This window comes from Oncorhynchus masou, chromosome 30 (assembly GCF_036934945.1).
Source record: "Oncorhynchus masou masou isolate Uvic2021 chromosome 30, UVic_Omas_1.1, whole genome shotgun sequence".
NCBI classification, from domain to species: domain Eukaryota; kingdom Metazoa; phylum Chordata; class Actinopteri; order Salmoniformes; family Salmonidae; genus Oncorhynchus; species Oncorhynchus masou.
This window is the reverse complement of record NC_088241.1, coordinates 16124687-16150245: the sequence shown is the minus strand read 5'-3', so window position 1 is coordinate 16150245 and position 25559 is coordinate 16124687. Positions and strand designations below refer to the sequence as shown.

The following is a 25559-nucleotide window of genomic DNA, read 5'->3' as shown; positions in this document are numbered from 1 at the left end:
CATTGCAACACCTTTTTCACAAGTGTGTAGGAAAGCTCTCAGCACAGCCAGACTCGCACACATTTAACACGAACAGGAAGTCCTCTTCAACAACAGATCCTTCCACATCCTCCGCCTCAATCTCCATCCAGGTATTCCAGCCGGTCCTGTTGAGAGGAGCACCCCCATCATGCCACATGGGAGCCTGGCCTGGAGTCTCTCTGCTCTACTGGGGCTTCTCCTGACACCTTCACTAGGGTTGGAACCTCCACGGATCTCCTTCCCCCTCGGTTAGTAGAACATTTAATTAATTATTGTTTTTTCATGTCCATTTACTGGGTTTTTATGTATTTGCATCTGTGTGTGAATCTTGCAAAGATGCAGCATTCAGGAAAGACAGATATTATTTCAAGTTTATTTCATGTAAATCTATCATTTGTCAGAATATAATATGAAAAAACACTTCCTCATGTTGAACTGCTGGGACATGTTCCGACTACGCATAGCTTGTGGTTGTATGCATGTCACTTAAAATTTCAGTTTGTGCCTCTTCCTCTAAATTTTAAGAAACCACAGTGGCATGAAACACGATGGCACAATAGACACGAAGGCACATAACCTTTTCACTCAGGCCCCCCTTCCAGCATTGGGGAACACCCCTCGCCCCTCGCCTCCGCACTGTACTGGCTCTCGCCACGTCTATTTCTATGGGCACAAGCACTGTTCTTGACACACACTGTTCATGACACACACCTCTTTTGTTGGCGGAGAGAATATTTAGCAGGTTTAAAGCTTATTTCCTGCAAGTTTAACCCTTTTGTCATGGAGTGAAGAGAAAATGTTGCAGGTTAAAGCTAATTTTCTTGCAATTCTATAGATTTTGCCATGTCTAATGTGTATTCATGTGACATTTGAGTGACGCAAACATTCCAACAGAATCTCTGGGCAAATAAACCTAGCTAAAACACTTTAGCTGACATGGGCTAGTTGACCTGGACATTTCTGACAAGTTATAAATAGCTCTCTAAGGTCTGAAATGACAGACATGAGGAGGAAAACGGATTATGCACTACCCAATTTCAAAATATCACCTTGTGCATTCTACTATTACAACTTTCAATAGTAAGTTGAAAGCTGGACCCCCACGCTCCGCCTGCACCCCACAGTTTGGGAACTACTGACCAAGGCCACAGACAGACTGTATGGACAGACACACTTAAATAAACTATAAGCACAGACTGCCTGATAATACATGTTTAGGTCAGGTGACAGTTATAGCTGGTTTATGCTACATGGGGCATCCAATATTGTATATTTTCATACTTCATTTACTTTTCCCCTCAAGCTGTTACCCAATCAAAACAATGGTCAATTATATCCCCTATTTCTCCAAATCAAATCAAAGTTTATTTGTCACGTGTTCTGAATACAACAGGTGCAGACCTTACAGTGAAATGCTTACTTACAGGCTCTAACCAATAGTGCAAAAAAGGTGTTTAGTGAACAATAGGTAAGTAAAGAAATAAAACAACAGCAAAAAGACAGGCTATATACAGTAGAGAGGCTATAGAAGTAGCGAGGCTACATACAGACACCTGTTAGTCAGGCTGATTGAGGTAGTATGTACATGTAGATATGGTTAAAGTGACTATGCATATATGATGAACAGAGAGTAGCAGTAGCGTAAAAGAGGGGTTGGTGGGTGGCGGGACACAATGCAGATAGCCCGGTTAGCCAATGTGCGGGAGCACTGGTTGGTCGGCCCAATTGAGGTAGTATGTACACAAATGTATAGTTAAAGTGACTATGCATATATGATAAACAGAGAGTAGCAGCAGCATAAAAAGAGGGGTTGGGGGGGGGCACACAATGCAAATAGTCCAGGTAGCCATTTGATTAGATGTTCAGGAGTCTTATGGCTTGGGGGTAAAAACTGTGGAGAAGCATTTTTGTCCTAGACTTGGCATTTTTGTCCTGGATGGCAGGCAGCATAGCCACAGTGATGTATTGGGCTGTACGCACTACCCTCTGTAGTGCCTTGCGCTCAGAGGCAGAGCAATTGCCGTACCAGGCAGTGATGCAACCAGTCAGGACGCTCTCGATGTTGCAGCTGTAGAACCTTTTGAGGATCTCAGGACCCATGCCAAATCTTTTTCGTTTCCTGAAGGGGAATAGGCTTTGTCGTGCCCTCTTCACGACTGTCTTGGTGTGTTTGGACCATTCTAGTTTGTTGTTGATGTGGACACCGAGGAACTCAACCTGCTCCACTACAGCCCCGTCGATGAGAATGGGAGCGTGCTCGGTCCTCCTTTTCCTGTAGTCCACAATCATCTCCTTAGTCTTGGTTACGTTGAGGGATGGGTTGTTATTCTGGCACCACATGGCCAGGTCTCTGACCTCCTCCCTACAGGCTGTCTCGTCGTTGTCTGTGATCAGGCCTACCACTGTTGTGTCGTCTGCAAACTTAATGATGGGTGGGTGAACAGGGAGTACAGGAGGGTACTGAGAACGCACCCCTGTGGAGCTCCAGTGTTGAGGATCAGCGTGGCAGATGTGTTGCTACCTACCCTCACCACCTGGGGGCGGTCCGTCAGGAAGTCCAGTATCAGAGGGAGGTGTTAAGTCCCAGGATCCTTAGCTTAGTGATGAGCTTTGGTGTTGAACGCTGAGCTGAATAGAATTCTCACATAAGTGTTCCTTTTGTCCAAGGGCAGTGTGGAGTGCAATAGAGATTGCATCATCTGTGGATCTGTTTGGGCGGTATGCAAATTGGAGTGGGTCTTGGGTTTCTGGGATAATGGTGTTGATGTGAGCCATTACCAACCTTTCAAAGCACTTCATGGCTACGGACGTGAGTGCTACGGGACTGTAGTCATTTAGGCAGGTTGCCTTTGTGGTCTTGGGCACAGGGACTATGGTGGTCTGCTTGAAACATGTTCGTGTTACAGACTCAATCAGGGACATGTTGAAAATGTCAGTTAAGACACCTTCCAGTTGGTCAGCACATGCCCAGAGCACACGTCCTGGTAATCCGCCTGGCCCCGCAGCCTTGTGTATGTTGACCTGTTTAAAGGTCTTACTCACGTCGGCTATGGAGAGCGTGATCACACAGTCGTCAGCTACAGTTCAGTATTTCTACACTTTTTTTTGCTCTTTGTGACTCATTTGCTTGCATACAGTTTTACAAGAAAGTCAATGAACACAATCAGATATGTCAAGATGGTAGATTCAAAGGCCAAACCACTCAAAATCTAAAATTAAACTGTGCACAATGCTACATGTTCAAAAGTGAGACCACATAGTCTGAGTTTTTGTTTGGATACCTATATATACACAGTACGTATGCCGTTTTACAACAGTTGTGGTAAAAAGAGATGAGAAAATGAGCCAACTCTCACAGTCTAAAAGTGAGCACGAGCTGCTACATTATGGAACCCCATCATAACTTTTTAGCTGTGGTGGCTGGAGGGGGGAAGCGTATTGAGTAAATGGAAGGGTATCAAACACAATTAACGAAGAATGTATCAATACCCATGGTCCGGTGTTAGCTGGTGGTCCACACAAACATACATCATAATCATACCATTTATATTTGCCTTTCCTTTCAGAAAGCCCAGAGAGACCTCTTCCCTTATTCAGCCAACCAGACATTAAAAACACCACCACACTGTTGCTAAGTGACGACGGCTCCACTCTGTTTGTAGGGGCACAAGATGCTGTGCTCTCATTGGATGTCAGCCAGCCCGATGTCATAACCATGAAGACTATGGTAGGCACATTCGAGAGGAAGAGGGAGCTGTCTTATTTCATCAGAGATACGTTCATAAAAAGGTTCCTACAGTCTACAAATATTCTCTCTGTCTGTTTCTCCTATAGATGGAATGGAAGCCCCCTCCAGATGTTCTACACGAGTGTACCACTAAGGGCAAGAAAGAAACGGTATTCATTGAGTCATCATGCAACTAAATGCACACACTTGCCTTCACAAGAAACCAATGAGAACCACTCTCACCTCTTTGATATCTGCCTATGTACTTATTTTCCTCAGACGGACTGTCCCAACTTTGTGCGAGTGCTGCAACCCATCAATGCCACCCACTTGTATGCCTGTGGAACATTTGCGTACAACCCTCATGATACCTATATGGTAAGACTCTGCAGATCTCCTAGAATCTCCTAAAGCCTTCTGTTCTTCTCCTTTACATCATATTTGGATAGACAGAGTATTTGTATGATAATGAAATCTATAACACACTTTTAATGACCCCTCTTTCTTTTTCCCACTTATGGTCCTATAATTCCTCCCCTCTCTCAATGTGTCTGTTCCTTTCTCTCTCCTTCTCTCAGGACACAGACACTCTCACCATGGCCAAAATCCCCAGGAAGTACAATAATGGAAAAGGTTGCTGCCCGTTCAACCCATATCAAAGAAACACAGCCATCTCTGTTGGTGAGAATGATGACATGGAGAGCCAATTGTAGCTGAATTAGTGGACTGCCTTGGTGACGATGCCACATGATAATTGCCAAGAAGACACCAACACTTCCAAATAAATGCTCTACTTTGTATTTTGTTCTCGTCACTCGGATACCTCAATTTTGAACATGTTTCTCTATATATATATAGATGGTGAGCTTTTCACAGCCACGACAAATGACTTCCGGGGTAAGACACCAATGGTCTCCCGCCATCTCAGTAAGGATGGTCGCCCAGATGTTAGCCAGGATACCTCAGTGACCTTGAATGGTGAGTGGTCTTAAACAAATAGAGCGCAATAGTAATGACATGTTTTTTTGGCACTTACTCCACCTTTGCTCGTTGGCCAAAGCCTATGGGAAAATGAATGGGGGTTTTAGAGGATTTTTGGATAAACGCTGAAGATAAGGTCTGTGATATCCCACATTAAAAAATGATATAGTATACTATGGTATATGTACACACTACAGTATTCACTGTAGTGTTTTTGCAGACTTAAATGTAGTATTCACTGTAGTATACTGTAGTAGTCAGCAAACACACTGCAGTGAATATTGTAGTATTTACTGTAGTATTTACAGTTAACGACAGTATAAATTCTGTAATAAAATAAAACTGTAGTATATACTATAGTGATTAATGTAGTGTTTTTGCAGATTGTAGTATACTGTTGTATTTACTATACTGTTTTTGCAGAATGTAGTATACTATAGAATTTACTGTAGTGTTTTTGCAGACATTACTGTGTTTTTGTTTTATCTTTGACATAGTAGTGTGGGCTTTCTCCTTGAGGAAACCTACTGGAGAAATACTAAAAGAGCACATTTTCCATAACCTGTTGGTAGGTAGGACTGTGGTCTAAACAGATAGTTCAATGGGATTGAGATCCGGGCTCTTCGGAAAAATCACGCACAGAATGAGCAGTATGACTGGTGGCATTGTCATGCTGGAGAGTCATGTCAGGATGAGCCTGCAGGAAGGGTACCACATGAGGGAGGAGGATGTCTTCCCTGTAATGCACAGCGTTGAGATTGCCTTCAATGACAACAAGCTCAGTCCAATGATGTTGTGACACACCACCCCAGACCATGATGGACCCTCCACCTCCAAATCAATCCCACTCCAGAGTACAGGCCTCTGTGTATAAAAGCCTTCGATGATAATCCAACCATCACCCCTGGTGAGACAAAACCGCGACTCATCAGTGAAGAGCACTTTTTGCCAGTCCTGTCTGGTCCAGCGACGGTGTGTTTGTGCCCATAGGCGATGTAGTTGCCGGTGATGTCTGGTGAGGACCTGCCTTACAACAGTCCTACAAGCCCTCAGTCCAGCCTCTCTCAGCCTATTGCGGACAGTCTGAGCACTGATGGAGGGATGATGAGTTCCTGGTGTAACTCAGGCAGTTGTTGTTGCCGTCCTGTACCTGTACCGCAGGTGTGATGTTAGGATGTATCAATCCTGTGCAGGTGTTGTTACACGTGGTCTGCCACTGCGAGGACGATCACCTGTCCGTCCTGTCTCCCTGTAGCTCTGTCTTAGGCGTCTCACAGTACAGACGTTGCAATTTATTGCCCTGGCCAGATCTGCAGTCTTCATGCCTCCTTGCAGCATGCCTAAGGCACGTTCATGCAGATGAGCAGAGACCCTGGGCATCTTTCTTTTGGTGTTTTTCAGAGTCAGTAGAAAGGCATCTTTAGTGTCCTAAGTTTTCATAACTGTGACCTTAATTGCCTACTGTCTGTAAGCTGTTAGTGTCTTAACGACCGTTCCACAGGTGCATGTTCATTAATTGTTTATGGTTCATTGAACAAGCATGGGAAACAGTGTTTAAACCCTTTATAATGAAGATCTGTGAAGTTATTTGGATTTTTACAAATTACCTCTGAAAAACAAGGTCCTGAAAAAGGGATGTTTCTTTTTTGCTGAGTTTATAGTCTATTCTATATACAGTGCCTTGCGAAAGTATTCGGCCCCCTTGAACTTTGCGACCTTTTGCCACATTTCAGGCTTCACACGTAAAGATATAAAACTGTACAACAAGTGGGACACAATCATGAAGTGGAACGACATTTATTGGATATTTCAAACTTTTTTAACAAATCAAAAACTGAAAAATTGGGCGTGCAAAATTATTCAGCCCCTTTACTTTCAGTGCAGCAAACTCTCTCCAGAATTTCAGTGAGGATCTCTGAATGATCCAATGTTGACCTAAATGACTAATGATGATAAATACAATCCACCTGTGTGTAATCAAGTGTCCGTATAAATGCACCTGCACTGTGAAAGTCTCAGAGGTCCGTTAAAAGCGCAGAGAGCATCATGAAGAACAAGGAACACACCAGGCAGGTCCGAGACACTGTTGTGAAGAAGTTTAAAGTTTCCCAAGCTTTAAACATCCCAAGGAGCACTATGCAAGCGATAATATTGAAATGGAAGGAGTATCAGACCACTGCAAATCTACCAAGACCTGGCAGTCCCTCTAAACTTTCAGCTCATACAAGGAGAAGACTGATAAGAGATGCAGCCAAGAGGCCCATGATCACTCTGGATGAACTGCAGAGATCTACAGCTGAGGTGGGAGACTCTGTCCATAGGACAACAATCAGTTGTATATTGCACAAATCTGGCCTTTATGGAAGAGTGGCAAGAAGAAAGCCATTTCTTAAAGATATCCATAAAAAGTGTTGTTTAAAGTTTGCCACAAGCCACCTGGGAGACACATCAAACATGTGGAAGAAGGTGCTCTGGTCAGATGAAACCAAAATTGAACTTTTTGGCAACAATGCAAAACGTTATGTTTGGCGTAAAAGCAACACAGCTCATCACCCTGAACACACCATACCCACTGTCAAACACGGTGGTGGCAGCATCATGGTTTGGGCCTGCTTTTCTTCAGCAGGGACAGGGAAGATGGTTAAAATTGATGGGAAGATTGATGGAGCCAAATACAGGACCATTCTGGAAGAAAACCTGATGGAGTCTGCAAAAGACCTGAGACTGGGACGAAGATTTGTCTTCCAACAAGACAATGATCCAAAACATAAAGCAAAATCTACAATGGAATGGTTCAAAAATAAACATATCCAGGTGTTAGAATGGCCAAGTCAAAGTCCAGACCTGAATCCAATTGAGAATCTGTGGAAAGAACTGAAAACTGCTGTTCACAAATGCTCTCCATCCAACCTCACTGAGCTCGAGCTTTTTTGCAAGGAGGAACTGGAAAAAATTTCAGTCTCTCGATGTGCAAAACTGATAGAGACATACCCCAAGCGACTTACAGCTGTAATCGCAGCAAAAGGTGGCGCTACAAAGTATTAACTTAAGGGGGCTGAATAATTTTGCACGGACAATTTTTCAGTTTTTGATTTGTTAAAAAAGTTTGAAATATCCAATAAATGTCGCTCCACTTCATGATTGTGTCCCACTTGTTGTTGATTCTTCACAAAAAAATACAGTTTTATATCTTTATGTTTGAAGCCTGAAATGTGACAAAAGGTTGCAAAGTTTTTTCGTGTATATATATATATATATATATTTTTTTTTACCCACCCCATTTTCGTGGTATCCAATTGGTAGTTAGTCTTGTCTCATCGCGTACGGACTCGGGAGAGGCGAATGTTCGAGAGCCATGCATCCTCCAAAACACAACACAACCAAGCCGCACTGATTCTTTACACAATGCCCACTTAACCCGAAAGCCAGCGTGACCGTGTCAGCGTGCACTGCGTCCGGCCCGCCACAGGAGTCGCTAACCCGGATGACGCTGGGTCTTCTGGTCGCGGCCGGCTGCGACAGAGCCTGGACTCAAACCCAGAATCTCTAGTGGCACAGCTAGCACTGCGATGCGGTGCCTTAGACCACTGTGCCACTCGGGAGGCCTGTGGGTTTTGTTACTTATGGGTGGCACAAAACAGGATATGGGGGAAGGGAATGGAGATATGCTAAATGAATACTGTAGTATTTACTATAGTTAAAGTGTAGTGTTTTTCCGGATACTACTGTAGTATTTATATAGTATTTGACAGTATACTACAACATTCTATAGTAAACACTACACAATCGTGGGATACTACAATGTGTAGTATAGTATTCTACAGAATATTATAGTTTACTATAGATTTCTAAAGTAAGTACTGTATTATTTTTTCATGGGGTTAAACACAGGCTTAGGAGATCTTACATGTTCTGTTCTATGAGATACAAATGTTACATTAGCTGATGACGATTGTGAATTTTGAATCAGTTAAGTATTCAAAACAAATACATAGTCTTCATAAATCTTAAAAGGTCATTGTAAACTGACTGATAATATCTCATAGAACAAAACGTATAAGATATCCTAAGCGTGTGTTAACCTCAGACCTAATTTATAAGTTTATCCCAAAACCCCATTCTTTCCCCATTAATTTCCCCCATAGGAATGGCCAAACATACCAGAGGTAACTTATTTCCAATTTTTAGGACTACAAGCTGGCGAGTTCTATACAAATTCAACATACACCTTTGTGTTAGCTTCAGCTCGAGAAACAGAACATAAGCAACTGGTGTCCCCCAGGGCTCTGTGCTCGATACCCTGTTGTTCTCCCTATTCTGCACACAACAAAACCAATTGTTCACATTTTATTGTGTATTAAGAATGACTAAATATATCAACATGTCAAACTTTGATTGTTATTTGAACTCTTCTACATTCACTGATTTTGCAACTGTTGAATTGTCAAGAAAATAGTTACACTCAATATCCAAAAGTAAGTGGAGACCTGCTCTTTGTACATCTCATTACAAAATCATTGGCATTAATATGGAGGTGGTCCCCCCTTAGCTGCTAGAACAGCCTCCAGTCTTCTGGGAAGGCGTTCCACTAGATGTTGGAACAGCGCTGCAGGGACTTGCTTCCATTCAGCCACGAGCATTAGTGAGGTTTGACACTGATATTGGACAATTAAGCCTGGTTTGCAGTCAGCGTTCCAATTCATCCCAAAGGTGTTCGATGGGGATGAGGTCAGGGCTCTGTGCAGGGCAGCCAAGTTCTTCCACGCCTATCTAGAATTTTCTTTTTGTGCACGTAGGAATTGTCATGCTGAAACAAAAAAAGGGCCTTCCCCCAGCTGTTGTTGCCACAAAGTTGGAAGCACAGAAATGTCTAGAAGGTCATTGTATGTCGTAGCGTTAAGATTTTCTTTCATTGGAACTAAGGGGCCTAGCCCAAGCCATGAAAAACAGTGCCAGTCCATTATTCCTCATCCATCAAACTTTACATTTGGCACTATTCATTTGAGCAGGCAGCGTTTTCCTGGCATCCGCCAAACCCAGATTCGTCCTTTGGACTGCCAGATGGTGAAGAGTGATTCATCACTCCAGAGAATGCGTTTCCACTGCGCCAGTCCAATGGCGGCAAGATATACACCATGCCAGCCAATGCTTGGTATTGCGGCTTCTGGGCCATTGAAACCCATTTCATGAAGCTCCCAACGAACAGCTATTTTACTGATGTTGCTTCCATAGGCAGTTTGGAACTCGGTGGTGAGTGTTGCAGACGATTTGTACGTGCAACGCGCTTCAGCACTCCCATTCTGTGAGCTTGTGTGGCCTACCTACTTTGTGGCTGAGCCATTGTTGCTCCTAAACGTGTCCACTTCACAATAACAGCACTGACCGGGACAGGTCTAGCAGGGCAGAAATTTGACAAACTGACTTGTTAGCATCCTATGACAGTGCCACTTTGAAAGTCACTGAGCTCTTCAGTATGGGCCATTCTACTGCAAATGTTTGTCTATGGAGATGGCTGTGTGGCTCAATTTTACACACCTGTCAGCAACCGGTGTGGCTGAAATAGCCAAATCCACTAATTCGAAGGGGTGTCCGCATACCATGTTGTGTATTACCCGTCCGTGCTTGTTTGTGTAATTGTCTGAGATGTTTGTGTAATTGTCTGAGATGTTTGTGTAATTTCCTTAATTTCAGAGCCCACTTTCGTCAGTTCCGCATCTGACACCAGCGAGGGGAAGGTGTACTTCTTCTTCAGTGAAGTTGGAAATGAGTACAGCTTCCTGGATGAGTTCAAAGTAGCGCGGGTAGCCCAGGTCTGCAAGGTAAGTAACAGGATGGGGCTTCGATTCCATTTAATATAGGAGAAATTAACATTAATCCAGTTAATGAATTGGAAAATAAATCCTCATTGAATATAACATGCTAACTTCTCCAATTAATTAATTTAAATTAAATTAATTACCTGAATTGAGTAGGAATTGCCCCCTAAGCCTGGTAGAATGGTAGGCCAGTGTCCCTCCCCATTCTCCTATCCACAGATTTACTCAGAAGGATGTGAGAACCCCTGAGATGCAACTTCTCTTTTTCACAAGGCAGAAATGTGACTGCTTCCTCTGTCATTACTGACAGGAGAGTGTTTACAGTGCCTTCAGAAAGTATTCAAACACCTTGACTTAGTCCACACTTTGTTGTGTTTCAGCCTGAATTCAAAATGGGTTGAAATGACATTTTCTCACCAATCTACCCACAATACTCCATAATGATAAAGTGAAAACATGTTTTTAGACTTTTCTCAAATGTATTGAAAATAAAATAAAGAAATATCTCATTTACGTAAGTATTCACACCCATGTCAATACATGTTATAATCTCCTTTGTCAGTGATTACAGCTGTGAATCTTTCTGGGTAAGTCTCTAAGAGCTTTGCACACCTGGATTTTTCAACATTTGCACATGATTATTTTTTTAATTCTTCAAACTCTGTCAAGTTGGTTGTTGACCATTGCTAGACGGTCATTTTAAGTCAAAACTGTAACTAGGCCACTCGGGAACATTCAATATCGTCTTGGTAAGCAACGCCAGTGTATATTTGGCTTTCTGTTTTAGGTTATTGCCCTGCTGCAAGGTGAATTTGTCTCCCAGAGTTGGAAAGCAGACTGAACCAGGTTTTCCTCTGGGATGTTGCCTGTGCTTAGCTCTATTCTATGTATTTTTATCCAACAAAAGAACTCCCTAATTCTTGCCAATGACAAGCATACCCATAACATGATGCAGCCACCACCATCCTTTGTCCATTTATTTTTTACCCATCTACAGTTGAAGTCGGAAGTTTACATACACTTAGGTTGGAGTCATGAAAACTCATTTTTCAACCACTCCACAAATTTATTGTAAACAAACTATAGTTTGGGCAAATCGGTAAGTAATTTTTCCAACAATTGTTTACAGACAGATTATTTCACTTATAATTCACAGAATCACAATTCCAGTGGGTCAGAAGTTTACATACACTAAGTTGACTGTGCCTTTAAACAGCTTGGAAAATTCCTGGAAATTATGTCATGGCTCTAGAAGCTTCTGATAGGCTAATTGACATAATTTGAGTCAATTGGAGGTGTACCTGTGGATGCATTTCAAGGCCTACCTTCAAACTCAGTGCCTCTTTGGTTGACATAATCGGAAAATCAAAAGAAACAGCCAAGAACGCAGAAACAAATTGTAGACCTCCACAAGTCTGGTTCATCCTAGGGAGAAATTTCCAAAAGCCTGAGGGTACCACATTCAACTTTACAAACAATAGCACGCAAGTATAAACACCATGGGACCATGCAGCCATCATACCGCTCAGGAAGGAGACGAGTTCTGTCTCCTAGAGATTAACATACTTTGGTGTGAAAAGTGAAAATCAATCCCAGAACAACAGCAAAGAACCTTGTGAAGATGCTGGAGGAAACAGGTACAAAAGTATCTATATCGATATAACCTGAAAGGCCGCTCAGCAAGGAAGAAGCCACTGCTCCAAAACCGCCATAAAAAAGCCAGACTATGGTTTGCAACTGCACATGGGGACAAAGATCGCACTTTTTTGGAGAAATGTCCTCTGGTCTAATGAAACAAAAATAGAACTGTTTGGCAATAATGTCCATTGTTATGTTTGGAGGAAAAAGGGGGATGCTTGTAAGCTGAAGAACACCATTCCAACCGTGAAGCACGGGGGTAGCAACATCATGTTGTGGGGGAGCTTTGCTGCAGGAGGGTGTATCTAAACTTCAACTGTACAAATAGGTACCCTTCTTTGTGAGGCATTGGAAAACCTCCCTGGTCTTTGTGGTACAATCTGTGTTTGAAAATCAGTGCTCGACTGAGGGACCTAACAGATAATTGTATGTGTGGGGTACAGAATCATGAATAATGATGAGTGAGAGTTACAGATGCACAAATATCACACCCACCAAAACATTCTAACGCAATTAAAGGTGTTAACCTCCACATCTATCAAGACAACTAGAGTACTGGGCCAGCCACTCTTAAATAGCACATGGGCCAGCTCAGTTCCAAATCAAATCAAATCAAATTTTATTTGTCACATACACATGGTTAGCAGATGTTAATGCGAGTGTAGCAAAATGCTTGTGCTTCTAGTTCCGACAATGCAGTAATAACCAACAAGTAATCTAACTAACAATTCCAACACTAATTTCTTATACACAGTGTAAGTGGATAAAGAATATGTACATAAAGATATGAATGAGTGATGGTGCAGAGCCGCATAGGCAAGATACAGTAGATGGTATCGAGTACAGTATATACGTATACATATGAGATGAATAATGTAGGGTATGTAAACATTATATTAGGTAGCATTGTTTAAAGTGGCTAGTGATATATTTTACATCATTTCCCATCAATTCCCATTATTAAAGTGGCTGGAGTTGAGTCAGTGTGTTGGCAGCAGCCACTCAATGTTAGTGGTTGCTGTTTAACAGTCTGATGGCCTTGAGATAGAAGCTGTTTTTCAGTCTCTCGGTCCCAGCTTTAATGCACCTGTACTGACCTCGCCTTCTGGATGATAGCGGGGTGAACAGGCAGTGGCTTGGGTTGGTGTTGTCCTTGATGATCTTTATGGCCTTCCTGTAACATCGGATGGTGTAGGTGTCCTGGAGGGCAGGTAGTTTGCCCCCGGTGATGCGTTGTGTCCTACCCTCTGAGAGCCTTACTTGTGGGCTGGAGAGCAGTTGCCGTACCAGGCGGTGATACAGCCCGCCAGGATGCTCTTGATTGTGCATCTGTAGAAGTTTGTGGGTGCTTTTGGTGACAAGCCGAATTTCTTCAGCCTCCTGAGGTTGAAGAGGCGCTGCTGCGCCTTCTTCACGATGCTGTCTGTGTGAGTGGACCAATTCAGTTTGTCTGTGATGTGTATGCCGAGGAACTTAAAACTTACTACCCTCTCCACTACTGTTCCATCGATGTGGATAGGGGGGTGTTCCCTCTACTGTTTCCTGAAGTCCACAATCATCTCCTTAGTTTTGTTGACGTTGAGTGTGAGGTTATTGTCCTGACACCACACTCCGAGGGCCCTCACCTCCTCCCTGTAGGCCGTCTCGTCGTTGTTGGTAATCAAGCCTACCACTGTTGTGTCGTCCGCAAACTTGATGATTGAGTTGGAGGCGTGCGTGGCCACGCAGTCGTGGGTGAACAAGGAGTACAGGAGAGGGCTCAGAACGCACCCTTGTGGGGCCCCAGTGTTTGAGGATCAGCGGGGTGGAGATGTTATTGCATACCCTCATCACCTGGGGGCGGCCCGTCAGGAAGTCCAGTACCCAGTTGCACAGGGCGGGGTCGAGACCCAGGGTCTCGAGCTTGATGACGAGCTTGGAGGGTACTATGGTGTTAAATGCCGAGCTGTAGTCGATGAACAGCATTCTCACATAGGTATTCCTCTTGTCCAGATGGGTTAGGGCAGTGTGCAGTGTGGTTGAGATTGCGTCGTCTGTGGACCTATTTGGGCGGTAAGCAAATTGGAGTGGGTCTAGGGTGTCAGGTAGGGTGGAGGTGATATGGTCCTTGACTAGTCTCTCAAAGCACTTCATGATGACGGAAGTGAGTGCTACGGGGCGGTAGTCGTTTAGCTCAGTTACCTTATCTTTCTTGGGAACAGGAACAATGGTGGCCCTCTTGAAGCATGTGGGAACAGCAGACTGGTATAGGGATTGATTGAATATGTCCGTAAACACACCAGCCAGCTGGTCTGCGCATGCTCTGAGGGCGCGGCTGGGGATGCCGTCTGGGCCTGCAGCCTTGCGAGGGTTAACACGTTTAAATGTTTTACTCACCTCGGCTGCAGTGAAGGAGAGACCGCATGTTTTCGTTGCAGGCCGTGTCAGTGTATTGTCCTCAAAGCGGGCAAAAAAGTTATTTAGTCTGCCTGGGAGCAAGACATCCTGGTCCGGGACTGGGCTGGATTTCTTCTTGTAGTCCGTGATTGACTGTAGACCCTGCCACATACCTCTTGTGTCTGAGCCGTTGAATTGAGATTCTACTTTGTCTCTATACTGACGCTTAGCTTGTTTGATAGCCTTGCGGAGGGAATAGCTGCACTGTTTGTATTCAGTCATGTTACCAGTCACCTTGCCCTGATTAAAAGCAGTGGTTCGCGCTTTCAGTTTCACGCTAATGCTGCCATCAATCCACGGTTTCTGGTTAGGGAATGTTTTAATCGTTGCTATGGGAACGACATCTTCAACGCACGTTCTAATGAACTCACACACCGAATCAGCATATTCGTCAATGTTATTGTCTGACGCAATACGAAACATGTCCCAGTCCACGTGATGGAAGCAGTCCTGGAGTGTGGAATCAGCTTGGTCGGACCAGCGTTGGACAGACCTCAGCGTGGGAGCTTCTTGTTTTAGTTTCTGTCTGTAGGCAGGGATCAGCAAAATGGAGTTGTGGTCAGCTTTTCTGAAAGGAGGGCGGGGCAGGGCCTTATATGCGTCGCGGAAGTTAGAATAACAATGATCCAAGGTTTTGCCAGCCCTGGTGGCACAATCGATAAGCTAATACAATTTAGGGAGTCTTGATTTCAGATTAGCCTTGTTAAAATCCCCAGCTACAATGAATGCAGCCTCAGGATGTATGGATTCCAAAGAGTCAAATAAAGTTCGTTCAGAGCCATCGATGTGTCTGCTTGGGGGGGAATATATACGGCTGTGATTATAATCGAAGAGAATTCTCTTGGTAGATAATGCGGGCTACATTTGATTGTGAGGAATTCTAAATCAGGTGAACAGAAGGATTTGAGCTCCTGTATGTTTCTGTGATCACACCACGTCTCGTTAGCCATAAGGCATACGCCCCCGCCCCTCTTCTTACCAGAAAGGTGTTTGTTTCTGTCGGCGCGATGCATGGAGAAACCCGCTGGCTGCACCGCCTCCGATAGTGTCTTTCCAGTGAGCCATGTTTCCGTGAAGCAAAGAACGTTACAGTCTCTGATGTCCCTCTGGAATGCTACCCTTGCTCGGATTTCATCAACCTTGTTGTCAAGAGACTGAACATTGGCGAGAAGAATGCTAGGGAGAGGTGCACGATGTGCCCGTCTCCGTAGTCTGACGAGAAGACCGCCTCATTTCCCTCTTTTACAAAGTCGTTTTTTTTGGATCGCCCGCTGGGATCCATTCCGTTGTCCTGGTTGAAAGGCAGAACACAGGATCCGCTTCGCGAAAGTCATATTCTTGGTCGTACTGATGGTGAGTTGACGCTGATCTTATATTCAGTAGTTCTTCTCGTCTGTATGTAATGAAACCTAAGATGACCTGGGGTACTAATGTAAGAAATAACACGTAAAAAAAACAAAACTGCATAGTTTCCTAGGAACGCGAAGCGAGGCGGCCATCTCTGTCGGCGCCGGAACACCTTCCGACTAACAAAATGGACAAGCCAGCACAGGTGTAAAACATACTGACTAACGAGATGACAGCAATCAGTACGCCCTATGTGCTGACGAGCTAAAGTCCAACCTCAAAACATAAATGGAAAAACCAAAGGCTGTAACATCTTCCCCCTTAAGACAACAAATAGAGAAGTTAGCATGTCTTGGGGTTATGATATTTGTGCATCCAACTTTCTCACTAATCATTATACACTATTCATTCAGGGCTATCTGTAATCATGCTAGCATCCACATTAATGTAGAAGTGTTTAGAAACATTCTATTCTTATGTACTGTACAATAAAAGTAACTCAAATGGCAGAATACATTATTTACCATTTCCATTGGGCACAAAAAAATCTTAAACTGTCAGGACCCGGTTACGAACCTGGGTCTCCGGAGTGAGAAACAGTCACTTAACCAACTGAGCCACGAATAGTCAGCAGAACTCAGAAGATGAGGCAGACACAGCAGTACTTAAGACGGTGTATTTAATAAAGTAAAAAGGAGAAGTCCTTCAATACAAAAATGGCAAATCCAAAAGGTGGTAGGAATAGCACAAAAACAATGCCTCAAGAGATACTCAAAAACAAAAACAGAATTCCACAAGAGCATCCACTGGAATCGACAAGAATACACAGAACACTAGGGCTGGGTGCTAACATACAAACACAGAGCACAGAACTGAGGGATACTAAGGGTTTAAATACAATCAGTTTTAACGAGGCACAGGTGCAAATAATAATGGGAACAAGGGAAAAAACATAAGGTCAAAAGCACAATGGGGGCATCTAGTGACCAAAACCCGGAACAACCCTGGCCAAATCCTGACAGAATCCCCCCTGGTCAACGGCTCCTGACGTTCCTACCAGCTCTCTCAGGGTGGAGGGCCCTGAACTGACGAATGAGGTCAGGGTCCAGGATGTCTTTTTCAGGAACCCAGGAGCGCTCCTCGGGACTACTTTGTCCACCAGATACTGCCAGGACCGCTGCACCCGCCGGGAATCCAGTATCCGATGGACGGTATAAGCCGGCTGGCCTCCAATGACACAAGGCGGAGGTCTGTCTGCCGGCCCTGCCACATACCTCTTGACAAGGGGAGAAAAAAACAACAGGTTTTAACAATGAAATGTGAAATGTGGGATTAATCTTAAGGGATCTGGGTAAGTGTAGGCGATAAGAAACTGGGTTAACTCTCCTGGCAACCTTGAAGGGACCGATGTATTTTTGGGACAGCTTGCGAGACTCCACCCGTAGAGGTAAGTCTCTTGTGGGGAGCCAGATCTCTGGCCGGGGCGCAGGGTAGGCCCGGGACGGCGACGTCTGTTGGCTTGTTGTTGGTACCTCTGTAAAACGCATAAGATTAAGAACTTCCTCCACATAAGCCGAATCAGCGTCTGACGAACTTCAAGGCTGAAGGCACTGTCTTCTGCCCCTGATCCGGGAACAATGGAGGAGCATAGCCAAACTGACACTCGTTACATACCAGTGGAGGAGGAGCTTCAAGGTTTAGTTTCTGTCTGTAGGCCCAAACAATAAAGGATGACCATGTGGACGGGTTATCACGAGTCATACATCGGGTGGTTTCCAGCTCTTGATTCATCCTCTCTGTTTGGCCGTTGGACTCCGGATGGTACCCTGAAGATAGACTGGCAGAAGCCCCCATGAGTTGGCAGAAGGCCTTCCAAAACCTTGAGGCGAACTGGGGACCTCTGTCAGAAACCATATCTTGATTAATTACAACTCAGCCTTTCCTTGGCAAAGGTAACTTAGTCAGAGGGACGAACCTGGCCAATGAAAACCTGCAGCCTAGGATGTATGGATTGCCAATGGAGAAGTCCAAATAAAGTCCAATGAGAGGGACCAGGGTCTGTGTGGAACAGGTAAAGGGGAATAGTCCTTGAGGCTGGATTATAATCGAAGATTTGAATTCCTGGTAGATAATGCGGGCTACATTTGATTGTGAGGAAGTGGCAAATCAGGTGAACAGAAGGATTTGAGTTCCTGTATGGATAGGCCCCACCCTCTTCTTACCAGAAAGGTGTTTGTTTCTGTCGGCGCGACATGGAGAAACGCTGGATGAACTCCGATAGTGTCTTTCCAGTGAGCCATGTTTCGAAGCAAAGAACGCCCGGATGACAGGTGAGGCGAGAGGAGTGGATGACAAACAACCGATTGGCAGGTGAGCACGGTATCCTCAACTTGCCACGAGATCGGAGCCACAATCTTAGCAGCAGGTAGAGGCATGTCCGTGTCTCTCGAATGGCAGGAGCGTAGACTCAGTGCTTGTCTAGAGTTCAACCGCTTTCCAGATTTTTGGTTAAAGAAACAGAAGGAGCCAGTGTCTCCATTCCTTCAATGCCATCCTGAGTTCCTCTCAGTTAAGCCTCTGGAATGCTTTTCCGGCTTAACGTACAGATGGCTGTCCCTTTCACCGGATTTCATCAACCTTGTTGTCAAGAGACTGAACATTTCCTGGAGCGAGAAGAATGCTAGGGAGAGGTGCACGATGTGCCCACCGTCTCCGTAGGATGACGCAGAAGACCGCCTCATTTCCCTCTTTACAAAGTCGTTTTTTGGATCGCCCGGGCTGGGATCCATTCCGTTGTCCTGGTCTGAAAGGCAGAACACAGGATCTAGCTTCGCAAAGTCATATTCTTGGTCGTACTGATGGTGAGTTGACGCTGATCTTATATTCAGTAGTTCTTCTCGTTAGTATGTAATGAAACCTAAGATGACCTGGGGTACTAGTGTAAGAAATAACCAAGTAAAAAAACAAAAAACTGCATAGTTTCCTAGTTCATCTTGGATAGTGTAACCGAATCTTTGTCGCGCCGGATGGTGGCCAGCTTTGTGGCCGACTTCCGACAAAATGGACAAGCCAGCACAGGTGTAAAACATACTGACAACGAGATGATAATCAGTACGCCCCTCATGTGCTGAGGCGAGCTAAAGTCCAACCTCAAAACATAAATGGAAAAACCAAAGGCTGTAACATCTTCCCCACTTAAGACAACAAAGCTAGAGAAGTTAGCATGTCTTGATGAACTTGGGTTATAATTGATATTTGTGCATCCAAGCTTTCAGGAAACTTAAATCATTATACACTATTCATTCAGGGCTATCTGTAATCATGCTAGCATCCACATTAATGTAGAAGTGTTTAGAAACATTCTATTCTTATGTACTGTACAATAAAAGTAACTCAAATGGCAGAATACATTATTTACCATTTCCATTGGGCAAAAAATCTTAAACATAACAAAAAAAACCAATGCATCCAACAAGTTTGAGAACCGTTTTGAGACCAGCCAGGGAGTTAACTGCCATGGGTACAATCTGAGGTACTGGGACTTCATTGCCATAATGGAAAAATACTGAACCATAGAAATTGACAGGTGACTTAGCATTTTGCGCACCAATTTCACAAAAGCGCAGGACACCGTAAAGTCACAAGCTTGATGTAATCGTTGTGTGCCATGAATTTGGGACCAAATACTACATTTCTGACTACTTTAATACACAAGTGAATTTGTCCCAATACCTTTGGTCCCCTAAAACAGGAAGACTAGGTAATTACGTGCTGTAATTTCTAAACGGTTGACGTGAAAATACCCTCAAATTAAATCTAACAGTCTGCACTTTAACCTCATACACATTGAATAATTTAAAATCCAAAGTGCTGGAGTACGGAGCCAAAACAACAACAAATGTCAATGTCCCAATACTTTTGGAGCTCACTGTAATCCCATTGATATTATGGGGTATTGTGGCAGTCAATTCAGGCAGTAACACAACCAAATGTGGAAAAAGTCCAGGGGTGTGGATATAAAGGCCAGAGGTGTATTCAGAACACTCTCAAAACAGAGTGCCCCAAAAAGCGAACCATGTCATGATTATTACTAAACAAATATGTTGTCCGTGGGTGCGTCAGGATGACATTGGGGGAGAGCGCGTCCTGCAGAAACGCTGGACTTCCTTTGCTAAAGCCGAACTTCTCTGTCGGCCTCCCAAAGAGCTGCCTTTCAATATCATCCAGGATGTGTTCACCCTCGCTCCATCAGAGGGCTACTCCACACAAGATATTATTTTCTATGGTGTCTTCACATCCCAATGGTGAGTATTTTATTCCTGCACATGTAAGATGAGATCTCTGGAGGTCTAAATGACATGACCAAACAATTGTGCCAATATTTGGGTTAACTTTCTCACAAAATAGTTTTTTCTATATGGTTCTGCCCCCTCTTTCACATCTCTCTTTCCTGCTGGCCTCCTACCCTCTGTCTATATCTCCTCTCTCCCCTTCCACTCCCAGGTCAGTGGCTTCAGGGCAGTCTGCTGTGTGTGCCTTTCGGCTTGGGGACATCAAAGATGTGTTTGCTGGGAATTACAAGATATTCCAAAACCACCAATGGAGTCCTCGCATGGACATGAGTAGCAACATGGGCAAGGTGTGGATGGGCCAATCCTATACTGTAGAAGTATACACTGAGTTTACCAAACATTAAGAACACCTTCCTAATATTGAGTTGCACCCCCCCCCCAGCAGCGTTGCAGTTCTTGACACAAACCGGTGCGCCTGGCACCTACTACCATGCCCCGTTCAAAGGCATTTAAATCCTTTGTCTTGCCCATTCACCCTCTGAATGGCACACATACACCATACATATTACAATTGTCTCAAGGCTTTAAAATCATTCTTTAACCTTTCTCCTCCCCTTCATCTACACTGATTGAAGTGGATTTAACAAGTGACATCAATAAGGGGATCATAGCTTTCACCTGGTCAGTCTATGTCATGGAAAGAGCAGGTGTTCTTAATGTTTGTATTCTCAGGGTAGATTAGGGTATATGGGCAGGGTTGAGAACAATATCCTTTATAAGGATCCATTCTCATGGTTTACCTATTTTTTTGCAGTGGCTATAATAGGTTTATATACAGTGGTGAGAACAAGTATTTGATACACTGCCGATTTTGCAGGTTTTCCAACTTACAAAGCACGTAGAGGTCTGTAATTTTTATCATAAGTACACTTCAACTGTGAGAGACGGAATCTAAAACAAAAGTCCAGAAAATCACATTGTATGATTTTTAAGTAATTAATTTGCATTTTATTGCATGACATAAGTATTTGATACATCAGAAAAGCAGAACTTAATATTTAGTACAGAAACCTTTGTTTGCAATTACAGAGATCATACGTTTCCTGTAGTTCTTGACCAGGTTTAATTGGCATTTTATTGCATGACATAAGTATTTGATCACCTACCAACCAATTCCGCCTCTCACAGACCTGTTAGTTTTTTTTAAAGAATCCCTCCTGTTCTCCACTCATTACCTGTATTAACTGCACCTGTTTGAACTCGTTACCTGTATAAAAGACACCTGTCCACACACTCAATCAAACAGACTCCAACCTCTCCACAATGGCCAAGACCAGAGAGCTGTGCAAGGACATCAGGGATAAAATTGTAGACCTGCACAAGGCTGGGATGGGCTACAGGACAATAGGCAGGGTAGCCTAGTGGTGAGAGCGTTGAACTAGTAACTGGAAGGTTGCAAGTACAAACCCCCGAGCTGACAAGGAACAAATCTGTTGTTCTGCCCCTGAACAGGCAGTTAACCCACTGTTCCTAGGCCGTCATTGAAAATAAGAATTTGTTCTTAACTAACTTGCCTAGTTAAATAAAGGTCAAAAAATATGTTTCAAAAAAGCAGCTTGGTGAGAAGGCAACAACTGTTGGCGCAATTATTAGAAAATGGAAGAAGTTCAAGATGACGGTCAGTCACCCTCGGTCTGGGGCTCCATGCAAGATCTCACCTCGTGGGGCATCAATGATCATGAGGAAGGTGAGGGATCAGCCCAGAACTACACGGCAGGTCCTGGTCAATGACCTGAAGAGAGCTGGGACCACAGTCTCAAAGATTCGTCTCAAAGAAAACCATTAGTAACACACTACGCCGTCATGGATTAAAATCCTGCAGCGCACGCAAGGTCCCCCTGCTCAAGTCAGCGCATGTCCAGGCCTGTCTGAAGTTTGCCAATGACCATCTGGATGATCCAGAGGAGGAATGGGAGAAGGTCATGTGGTCTGATGAGACAAAAATAGAGCTTTTTGGTCTAAACTCCACTCGCCGTGTTTGGAGGAAGAAGAAGGATGAGTACAACCCCAAGAACACCATCCCAACCGTGAAGCATGGAGGTGGAAACATCATTCTTTGGATGGATGGGGCCATGTATCGCAAGATCTTGGCCAACAACCTCCTTCCCTCAGTAAGAGCATTGAAGATGGGTCGTGGCTGGGTCATCCAGCATGACAACGACCCGAAACACACAACCAGGGCAACTAAGGAGTGTTTCCGTAGAAGCATCTCAAGGTCCTGGAGTGGCCTAGCCAGTCTCCAGACCTGAACCCAATAGAAAATCTTTGGAGGGAGCTGAAAGTCTGTATTGCCCAGCGACAGCCCCGAAACCTGAAGGATCTGGAGAAGGTCTGTATGGAAGAGTGGGCCAAAATCCCTGCTGCAGTGTGTGCAAACCTGGTCAAGAACTACAGGAAACATATGATCTCTGTAATTGCAAACAAAGGTTTCTGTAACAAATATTAAGTTCTGCTTTTCTGATATATCAAATACTTATGTCATGCAATAAAATGCAAATTAATTACTTAAAAATCATACAATGTGATTTTCTGGATTTTTGTTTTAGATTCCATCTCTCACAGTTGAAGTGTACCTATGATAAAAAAATACAGACCTCTACATGCTTTGTAAGTAGGAAAACCTGCAAAATTGGCAGTGTATCAAAGACTTGTTCTCCCCACTGTAGTTGTTAATTTATGGACTTGTCCAATTAGCCTAATGACCAAATCCTCTTTAACCCCTTTGTTTCCCTCATGGCAATTGTTTATGGCCTTCTTGTTGACAGTGTGGGTTGGCCAATGCCTCAGACACCACTCTAATGGCAGTCAAGGAAAGTTTCCTAGCCAGTGGAAGTGTGCGTCCGATAGGCAGTGCACCAGTTCTCAACTCCCCTGACCAGCGCTACAGTCGGATTGCTGTACTACGGACAAAAGCGGCCAATGGACAGGACTACACCATACTCTTCCTGCTTAGTGGTGTGTCATAGTTATTTTCAATCTGGACATTGAAGAGCAATCATGGTCTGTAAACTTCTGTCCGATTGCTCATGTGGTGATACAACTCCAATCCCAAATTTGATGGCAGATCATTTTGTCCCAGCACATTTTCTTTTGTTTGCAACTTTTGTCTTTCACTCTTCTCTTGGTCAGAGTCTGGGTTTCTCCACAAAGCTGTGCTGTTGAACAAGGATACCCACATCATAGAGGAGATCCAAGTGTTCAGACAACCACAGCTGGTGAAAAACATACTTCTCTCCACCTCCAAGGTACACATTTGTTCAATCTTAACTTTTGTCAATACATGTTTTCAAATGGCATCTCTCTGTATACTGTCTGTGGCCTTTCATCCACTAAAGCCCTTTGATGCCTTTTCCTCCTATCGCAGGGTGTGCTTTATGTGGGGACCTCTGAAGGGGTGACCCAGGTGCCTGTATCCCAGTGCTCATCCTATAAGAGCTGTGCCCAGTGTGTTTTGGCACGAGACCCCCTCTGTGGCTGGGACCCTGCTAGTGGACACTGTGCCAGTGTGTCTGCCATTCCAGCCAATGCGTGAGTACATATTTAGATCTTTAGATTAATCACTGGCCTCCACATACTGATGGTTCCCCGTGGCATTTCCATTCATTATTTACTTTTTTTAATAAAAAATGGTAAAATCGATGACATCCCAGCCTAGCACTCATGCATGCGTTTGTGCAATGAAGAGAACAGTCAGGGCACCAATATTAATGGACATTCCTCTCTCTCTCCTACCTTTCCATCTCTCACTCCATCTTGCATTTGTATGTGTTGTTGCTGTCAGACGGCAGGATGTGGAGCATGGCAACGTGATGAAGGAGTGTCAAGGTTCCCTCACAGCTAAACCTCTGCTAGGTGATCACTACAATTAGACACAAGTGTATTGGGATTATAAAGTAATAAAACCAGTAACAAAAACATTTAAGCATTGAGTGCTCTATAGTATGTATAACTCACTAATTTGTCTGTGCTCACATTCTATCCCCAGTGGAGGTGTACGCACAGCTCAATGAAGTAGTGAGGTTGAAATGTTCCAGATCCTCCAATCTGGCAACCCTGAGTTGGAAGTCCGCCAAAGCTAGCGCTCTGCCCCACCACCTCTTCTTTTACTCTGGAGATGAGAATCTGGTCTTCATGGCCACACCTGACACCTTCGGAATCTACCACTGCATCTCTGTTGAGAGGGGTTATGAGGAGACAGCGGCTATCTACACTGTGAGACAGAGTGTCTCTCCTCGGGCCATTGATACTCCAGCCGTTCAAATTCGGATCACCACCACAGAGACGAAAGACCAGATGACCACTAATATGGAGATTCCAAGCGACACTGACAAGCTAGACTTCATTAACTTTGGGGAGGATCCAGTCATCACCGCAGACGTAACCACAACCAACAAGACTCCAGACACACAGTCCACGACTGAGAATCTAGAGGACAAGACTCCAGACACCAATTCCAGTACTGAGAAGCCAGAGGATATGACCCCAGACCCCCAGTCCAGCAGTGAGAAACCAGAAGACATTGTCAACCACAATGAACCCTTAACAGCCAAGAATTACCATAGTGAATTGGTGGCAGTATCATTTCTCCTGGCTGTGTGTGTTTGTGTGCTAGTGCTAGGAGGGCTCTATGGGTGGCACCTGCAGGGCAGATATAAATTGGGCCCCTCGGACACTGCAGAGGGGGGATACAAGGAAGAGAATGACCCCCTGGAAGTCTCACCTCCCTCTATAAAGAAGGCAGAATGAATGGACTCAGAAGATATCTATCTTCATCGAGTCAATTTTTTTCAACAGGCATTTGATGACATAACATCAGGTGGATTCGAGCTTGTTGAAGATTTATAAATAAGTAAATTAAAAGGTGTGTTTGGGAGGGGGGGTGAAGGGTAGGTTTATTTACACGTGGAGCCTATTTGTCTTCAACTTAAACAGACAGATAATGCACATTTCTATTAATTTCAAATGAATACAATTTTTGTAATCCTACATTTCCTCAGCTGACATCTTTTTCTATAGGCTACAAAACAAGTGTCTTTATTTCTGTAGGAATGTTCATTCTCTTTTACTAAGCCTACTATAATAAAAAGGAGAAATTACATTTCTGAATCTTTCATATCCCTTGGCTGTCACCAAATAGTAGTGGAAATGCATAAAGATGGCTGCCCCCAAGTACTTACCAAAAATGCCTCATTTGCTAAGATCACCGTATTATGCAGTGCTCTCCATCACTGCTTTAAAAAT

The 25559-nt window shown here is 44.0% G+C and overlaps 1 protein-coding gene and 1 non-coding gene across 2 annotated transcripts; one reads left to right on the top strand and one right to left on the bottom strand.

The window, feature by feature from the left end:
* Positions 1-25416, top strand: LOC135522154 (semaphorin-4A-like). The gene is made up of 14 exons (XM_064948160.1): positions 1-269; positions 3588-3748; positions 3856-3918; positions 4028-4126; positions 4327-4429; positions 4607-4726; positions 10421-10548; positions 20089-20270; positions 20470-20605; positions 23084-23273; positions 23448-23563; positions 23683-23846; positions 24100-24170; positions 24304-25416. The coding sequence occupies exons 1-14, from the start codon at positions 170-172 to the stop codon at positions 25062-25064; spliced, it is 2394 nt and encodes a 797-aa protein (XP_064804232.1). The 5' UTR covers positions 1-169; the 3' UTR covers positions 25065-25416.
* LOC135523228 (U7 small nuclear RNA) lies at positions 5231-5283 on the bottom strand. The gene has a single exon (XR_010452804.1). It is a non-coding gene; the product is annotated as a U7 small nuclear RNA (small nuclear RNA).
* Positions 25417-25559: the final 143 nt, after the last annotated feature.